This window comes from Ammospiza caudacuta, chromosome 8 (genome assembly GCF_027887145.1).
Source record: "Ammospiza caudacuta isolate bAmmCau1 chromosome 8, bAmmCau1.pri, whole genome shotgun sequence".
NCBI lineage: Eukaryota > Metazoa > Chordata > Aves > Passeriformes > Passerellidae > Ammospiza > Ammospiza caudacuta.
The window spans coordinates 23099281-23107382 of NC_080600.1; the positions used below are offsets into that span (position 1 = coordinate 23099281).

At 54.1% G+C, this 8102-nt stretch overlaps 1 protein-coding gene across 1 annotated transcript; it reads right to left on the bottom strand.

Annotated features, from left to right (window-relative positions):
* Positions 1 to 814: 814 nt before the first annotated feature.
* SP9 (Sp9 transcription factor) lies at positions 815 to 2908 on the bottom strand. The gene is made up of 2 exons (XM_058809854.1): positions 2888 to 2908; positions 815 to 2167 (listed from the first exon to the last, which is right to left on the bottom strand). Exons 1-2 carry the CDS (start codon positions 2906 to 2908, stop codon positions 815 to 817), a joined length of 1374 nt encoding a protein of 457 aa, XP_058665837.1.
* Between the last annotated feature and the right edge of the window lie 5194 nt (positions 2909 to 8102).

An 8102-nucleotide genomic window follows, 5' to 3' on the forward strand; every position in this document is an offset into this window, starting at 1 on the left:
AGTGCGCCTGGCTCAGGGGCCGGTCCCATCCCCTCCCAGCTATATCCTTGCTGACTGTATTTTTAATCACAGTGACTGTGAGGACGATGGAAAGGGGTGCGAGGGCTCCTACTCAAAAAGTGACCCCTGCGAGGACTGGGTGGGGGGGAAGGAGGGGACACGAAGAAGAACAAACCCGTGAGTATATTGTTCAGAGTCCTTTAATAATACCAAAATGAAAATATGTCAAGATTTTTTTCCATACAGATAAACGCATTTAATTTCTTTAAGAGACCTTAACTTACGTGTATTTGAGTGAAGTGTTAACTCAACATTTTAAATATCTTTTACATATATACTGACTTCCACAAAGTGCATCAGAAATTTATAATTAAAAAAAAAATCAAAACCCCAAAACCTCCCTGAATTTCAGGAATTCACCAATTTAAAAAAAAAATCCCCAACCCCCCTATCAGATCAACATTTACAAGAAAAATAAGGGAACACGATCTGGTTTTCTTTTTTTTTTTTTTTTTTCCTGTTTTTCTTCTTTTTTGAACCCTATTTATACAGATGTTTATGGGATACAGAGGGACCGTCTCAGAGTTGCAGCTGTATTTCTCACCTTAAGCCTCTCTTAGGATGCTTGCCTTCCAAGAGAAAGAGAAAAGGGAAACGGAAGAAAGTGTCACTCGGTACCTAGTGGCCGGGCGGGACGAGGGCCGCGCCTCTCGGGCCCCGCCGTCCGCCGGCCCGCCCCCGCCGCGGCCCGGGGCGGCTGGCGTCCCTCCGGCCGGCGCGGGGCACAGTCCGAGCGGCTCCGGCGGCGCTGCCCCTAGGAGTCGCCGGGGCCCGCGGTAGGTTCCTTGCCCGGTCCGCGGGCGGCGCCCACCCCCTCGTGCAGGATGAGGTCGGGGGACTCGGAGCGCGGCGTTTCCAGGTTGCTGGCGTCCGTGTCGCTGTCGCTGCCCTTTTTGCCCCCGCCGCCCCCGTTGTGCGTTTTGATGTGTTTGCTCAGGTGGTCGCTGCGCATGAAGCGCTTGTTGCAGACGGGACAGGCGAAGCGCTTCTCGCCCGTGTGAGTCCGCAGGTGCCGCTGCAGCTCGTCGGAGCGGGTGAAGCGCTTCCCGCAGAAGAGCCAGTTGCAGACGAAGGGCCGCTCGCCCGTGTGCCAGCGCAGGTGCGCCTTCAGGTGCGAGGTCTTGCCGTACACCTTGCCGCAGCCGGGGATGTGGCAGCTGTGCAGCCCCTTGCGCCGCAGGCTGGCCCCCGCCGGCCCCAGCCGCTCGGCCTCCTGGCAGTTGGGGCAGTCGCAGGTGGCGCGCCCCGAGTAGCGGCGGGCGGAGCGGGCCGAGCCGCCCCCGGCGGCAGCGGCGGCGGCGCCCGAGATCATGGCGCTGGCCGCCGCCACCGCCGCGCTAGAGTCCGTGTAGGAGGGCAGCACGGGCTTGAAGCCCTCCTGGGTGAGCAGGTGCTGGCTGGTGGAGAGCAGGTGCGAGGCCGCCGTGGAGCCCAGGCCGGTGGAGCTGAAGGCGGAGTGGGTGAGGGAGCTGAAGTCGGGGTTGTAGGTGCCCAGTTGGGAGTGCAACGAGGCCTGGGGGGCGCCCGAGTGCAGCGAGCTCTGCAGCCCCCCCGCCGGGTTCTGCACCTCAAGCCAGGAGCCGGGGTTGGTGTGCACGTCCCACCAGGAGGAGGCCGCTCCGTTGGCCACCTCGCCCGCCGAGAGCGTGGAGTGGAAGCCCGACTTGTACCAGGACTCGTAGGGGTGCGCCATGCCCACCCGCGGGTAGAGGCTCTCGGCCGCCGAGCTGTGCACTTTGGAGATGAAGGCCGACTGCCCGCCGGGCTCCTGCGGGGACACGCCCGCCGCCGCCGCCGAGTTGGAGAAGAGGCCGCCGTAGTCGCTGCTGAAGGCCGAGGAAGTGGGCGAGGTGGAAGCCAGGCAAAAGGCGCTGTTGGCGGTGCCCGTGCCGCTGGCCAGTCCGTTGGAACCCCTGCTCGTGGCCACCGTGAAGCCCGAGAGGCTGGAGCCCAGGTTGCAGCTGGAGGTGGAGCGTTTCCAGGGGTGGAAGCCCCCTTTGGCGAAGGCGCTAGACTCGGGCAGGGTGGTCAGGGGACTAGTGTTGCCGATCTTGTTGCAGGTGGCGGCCAGCATGGCCAGGGGAGTCGTTCCAAATCTCGGCTCTTCCTGAGGGAACAGACAAAGCCGGTCCGTCAGCCTAACCCTTGCCACCTCGCCAGGCTCCCGCGGGGACGCGGCAGCGCGGGTCGAACCGCGGCGCAACGAGCGGTACCGCGGAAAAGTTTACTCTTATTTTAGAGGAAGGCTCCAGCCCTGCCACGCTGGGCACAACTCGTTTTCCGCGGGACACCGGTCTCATCGCCCGAGAGATTTACCTCGCAAGCGGGTCCCGACGGGGACAAGCGACACGCGTGTTCCGAGAGGGCTGCTCGAGCGTACCGCCGTTAAACCAAAAATCCCGTGGGAACGAAATGCGGCGTCTCCTCGAGCAACCGTACAGGAGCGACGGAAAAAAAAGAGATGGCAGCAAGGCGAGCAGTGTGCGGAGCCTTCCGACTGTCGCCTCGTGCAACGCCGGGCCGGCGAAAATCTTCGGAAATCGAGCGTAGTTAAGAGTTAAAAAAACAAACAAAAAAATCCCAAACCAAATCAAGAACTAGACAAAAGAAAGCAGAAGCAGCAAAGCTTCTCTCCGGCCCAGCGAGTTTTCAGGCTAAACTCTTTGAGAACGACCCGATGGGCAGCCCGCAATGAAATCCCCCGAGGCGGGCCGGGATCACCTCCCATCCGCGGGTCCACGCGATTTCGGCAAGGGGCAGCCGCAACGCGGCGGCAACGCCAGTTTTTCCGGGGGGAAGCCGCGAGGAAGCGCGCGGTGCGACTTACCCCGAGGATAGACGTAGCCATAGCACGTCCGTGGGCTGGGCGGTGGGGCGGAGGGGACGGCGCTCGGTGAGCGCCCCGCGCTGCCCGGCGGCACTAAGGACACTCCGGCGCGGCGGGGCCAAACTCTGCCTAAGTGCGGGCAGCGCCCGCTTTGAAGTACCGCTGGCGGCGGCGCTCGCCCAATGAGGGCGCGGGCGGAGCGGCCCGGAGCGGCCCGGCAGCCAATCAGGCTGCGCGGAGGTGCCGGCGCCGGGGCGCGGGGCGCGTGCCTGTCAGCGCGCGGGGAGAAAACTCCCGGCTCCGGCCCGCGGCGGCCGCGCCGCAATTACCGGCGGCCCCGGCCCCGGCCGCGCCTCCCGCCGCGCCGCGACTCCCGCCGCCCCCGCGCCGCCTGCCCGCCGGGGAGCGCGGCCGGCCGCAGAGGCCAGGAGGCGAGAGCGAGGTCAGCGCCGGCGGAGGGCTGGTGTCACGGCTGACGCCGCTCCGCCGTCTCCTGTAAACTGTGCAGGAGGTGTCCGATGCGCTGCTGCTGGTGTAGTCACCTGCGATCCTCGCGGCCCGTAAACCATACCTGCGTCGCTTTTATTCAACAGGCCCTTTGCCTCCTTCTCAAGCCATTTGGGAGCCGTCCGTGTTGGATACAAATAACCTAACAGCGCCTAATGACATTCTGTGAAAACACGTTAATTTTTTTTGTTTATTTTCTTTACTAAATGCCTGAGGCGATTTCATGCACAACGTATTTCTTACTTTCATTGCAAAAAGAGCTGAGGAGGCTCTGTGGTTATGTAAAGTGCCAAAAAATTCCAAAGGCAGGGAACCACCAGGCATCTCTTTGCTCTCGCACCGGGGCGGGAGAGGGGACCAGAGGCATTTGACATCCTGTCGCTTAGGATAGAGGACGTTATTTTACAGAGTAATCGCCAGAAAAACACTTTGAAGTCAAATTCGCAGCCTGCAGCACGTTTTTCAAGCCTCATATACTCCCGTGGAAGCAGTGCTGCTAATGGCAGAAAGCTTGCTCCCTCCTAGCAGTGCTAGGGCGCTGCTGGAATAAGCCGCCCTAGCACTTGCCTGTGGCCTCTGCACTGTGCACACTCCACGCACCCAGTGAGCGACAGAGACTATACCTGCTCTCTGCATGTGCAAAATGTAAGTCCAAACCTCGGCTCGTCAATGTCTTGCAAGCTAGTCCCTTTGATTTGTAATTATCGGAGGCTTCTTAAGTAATTGGCTAGAACTTGCCCGTACTGTGCCCGCGGAAGATCAATAGGCGTGCAACTTTTCATCATCGCGGTCGGCTCTGTGAGAATGGGAATAGGAGCTTTTCCCCTTCCTTTTTGCCGTTCCCAGGGCAGCTGGGTACAATTCTGAACCAGAAATATGATGAGTGCGTTTAGCAATGCCGGGCCCTTGCTCTGCATTTCGGTCAATATTTCCTTCTCGGTGCCGTCTCAGCCATCCAGTGTAAAACCTTCTAGCAGATGCAAAATAGGCATCGCTTAGGAGCAAGATGGAGAAACCGAGAATTTGAGATTATGATTTCGCTTTTCTTCACATGTTTACATGTGTATGTGTGTGTGTGTGCTTAAATCAGGTGGGCATTGCGGTTTTTTTCTATATTGTTATGCAATCTATAGGACGACTGCCATGGATGTCCCTGGAGATTATCTTTTATTTAAACGTCTAAGGCTATTTTCAAAGGGCGCTCGCCTTTTTGTCGCCGGGTATTAAACAGAGTCGGGACAGTAGGTGAAAAAAATTCTGTTCTGCGCTTAATTCTTTCCACATTGACTCGCAGCCGGCGCAGGGGTCCGGGTGGTGCCTGGCAAAGCCTTCCCTCGGAAGGGCTGCCCGGAGCAGCTCCTGAGCGGCGGCTGTACCCAGGGGGGCTGTAGCGCTCGGCGGGTGCAGGCGGCACAACGGCGGTGCGGGGGGAAGCGACATAACCCCCACGGGCGAGGCGAGGAGTCCCACAGGGCACCCGGGAGCCATCGCCCAACAGGTGACTCCTTCCTTCCCTCCTTCCTTCTTTTCTCTTCCTTTTCTCCGGGGAAACCCGCTCCTTCCCTTCCCAGGAGCCTGCCATGGTGGTCGTCAAGTGGCAGCGCGGCGCTTCTGGCCAACCCCAGGGCGGCGGGGGGAGAGGGTCTTTCCTCTCATCCTGGGGAAAGTCATCAATAAAATACGGCTGGAAGGCAGATCGAGAGCGTGACGTTTAAAAATGTTGCCTCTACATCAGCGAGTAAAGGCATCCGCTGCCCGCTTGCGCTCCCACAGCAAAGTGGGGATTCTGCTGTGCCTGAGGACTGGCGGGCGGCTCTGCCTGCCGCACATCCATCTCCTCGCCCCTTTGTAGTCGGAAAAGTAACTAAAACCCGCAGGAACGAGGCAGGCGGTGCAAAGGCTAAGCGAACGGCGGCGGAAGGGGGAACGCTGCTAAAATCTTTAGGGGGTCAAGTATTTTCTGACAGATTTTTTTCATACTCCAAAAATCGAGTTTTTAAACAAAGATCAATGTGTTATGCTAAAGTGTTGAGCTGACTGTTAAAACATTTGGGGGGATAATGACAATGTAACAAAGGCCTGGTTTGGAGTGAATCATCACCCTTTTAAAAGTTAAAGCAATTTTCAGGAGAATAGCTTTCAGCAAATGCTTTACATTATTCAAAACGGCCAAATAATGCTCTATTATAGAGCCTGAATGCTGCCAGTCAGCCCATAAGTGCAATTTGTGCAAAGGCTCGGTGCCTTATCTCCACTTCTTTATAAAGAGGTGAATATAAAACAATTTCTTCCAAACCCAGACAGAGAGCACGAAAATTGCTTCCCTTTCTGCAATCAGGGCAATTTAACTGGAGTGCAATTAGCACTATTAAATGTCGATTCTGCATAAACAAATCTGACTAAGAAGCGAAAGTGGGGTGAGAACCTCATATAAACTGGAACTGATTTTTAAAAATTATGTATCCGGGTCCTTTACAATTGATCCGTGACGTTTTCATCTCAGAATATATTTACATCATAAATACATTACAGTTAAATCAATGTAAATCTAAAAAAAAAAATCTCAATATGAATGCTAATAAAGAATAGCCTAATTAAATGCAACAGTTCACTTTCTTTGAACAATATTGTTTCCCATCTTCTCTCTACGAGTGTCTTTTGATGTGTGTAGCTACTAAAGTTGCTGTCTTTAGGAGGTAGAGCTGGGAAACAATTCTTTCATTACAGATGGTTGGGAAGCTCCTGGGTTTATATTCAAGAGCATCAGATGAAATGGCTCGTCTGTTCAAAAAGAGCTCTGGGAAAGAGCTGCCAAATATTTTCCAAATAAATCGATTTAGCAGCAGTTAAATGTAAGCTTGCTGTACATTTTCCCCTGCATTCTAGGAGGAGCACGGAGTTTTACCCATGGCAGTTATGGGTAGGAAGGGGGCAAACCCTTCCAAGTTTAAGAGAAGCAGCCTAATTTTCTGCCAAACAGAAGGGACATGGGCAGGAAACAGGCAAACTGCTCATTGCCGAGATAAATAATTGCGTCCTGCCAGATTTTTTTTTTTTTTAGCAACAGTTCTTCCGTGCGGAACCCCCTCCCCCCTCAATTACACTCTTCATTTACGTGATCTAGAAGCCAGCATTGATTATCAGAGCAACTCAGAGGGGTACCTGGTGATAAATTAATAACTTCAGTTAGGAAAAGGCTCCCCTGCTATTCTGCCTAAGACTAGATACTACAAGGGGGAAGTATAAATAGAGATAGTGTTAAAATACAGACCTTGGTGCCTGTTGAGTCCACTGAATTCTTTCCACTATAGAGTTTTTAATTTGTGGGTAAAGATGAAGTGCAGCTTTTGATTAGAAGGAAATCTTTTATAGTTAATAAAAAGGGAATGAGCACTGGGATCAAATAGATAATGGAAATTAAATTAAAATTATGGCACTCTCCCACAATTTCTGCTTGATCTTTCATATGATGTTTGTTACACGGTGCACTCCCCTCTCCTCCTGCCCCCTGCACACTGAGCCCCGCGGTGGAGCATCAGGCTGGGCTTTCATATTTTCTCGATCTTTAAGGTGACGCTGTTTAGGAGTAGCAGGGAGACCCATATTACCCTGTGTTTAAAAAATCTGCACAGTCGTTTCAGAAATCCTGTCGTTTACTGAACTCACTCAAAAGCGTGTCTTTGGAATTAATTCTCTTTCGCTAAATTTATTTGGACTGTGAATTTTAAAGCTCCCTTGTTCTGTTTATCTCAGCCGGAGACACGTTAACAATTCCAGGGAAGACTGGTGTCAAAGGAAGGAAGGTGACTGCAGACTGGATGATGATTTTAATTACTACAATTATTGGGAGATTATTCAACAGCATCATAGATTTGTTTTCTGCCTTGGTATGAAAGTCTGAGGAACATTGTGCGAGGAGCATTGTACGAGGATTTTACCTCTTGGTTCACATGCTTTCCAGTGCTCTTACGATGTATAGGTTAGGCATGACAAGCTCAGACTGCAGCAGGTTGGAAATTCACCAGTGCTAGCGTTCAGAAAGCTTTCTTAAAACGCAGGTGTTTCTAAATAGAAAGAGTTTAATTAGTAAACGCTCGGACCCAACGTTTATAGAGCGTGAAAGCGCCTTTGCACACAAGTCCATTAAAGCAGCTCTGCTGACTCGGTAATGAGGTGCGTGCGGTGCGCAGGGCAGCGGCGGCCGGGACGGCGAGCTCGGCGCTCCCGGGCAGCCCCGGCCCGCCCCGGCCCGCCCGGCTCCTCCGCCCCGCCGCTGCCCGGCCGGGCCGCGGGGAACGGGCGGGTGCCTCAGCGGAGCAGCCTCCCCGCGGAGGAGTCCTGGCCCCCCATGCTGCCAGCATCCCGCTTCCGGTGCCCTCCTAGCTTTTTACACCACGCTTTTAGCCAGGCGTGACTCAGAATGTTGACTGTGATTAAGCAAGCTGTCTATCTACAGATAGAGATATGTGGCAGCGTAATTGGCGGCGTGATTGACATTACAAAGTTCTCTTCGGTCCACAATGACCAATAAATCCTCCTGCAGCTTTTGCCATTTAATGAACTGCTATTTTGGAAAATATGCCAGACCCCCATTCCTATGTTCTCTTCTTCCCCCTCACCCTGTCCTGGGATTAGGGCAAGGAAAGAAGGGGAGCCATTCATTATGCTCTTTCTGTGTTCTGTAATTACTGGAACTCAGGCTTAAGGT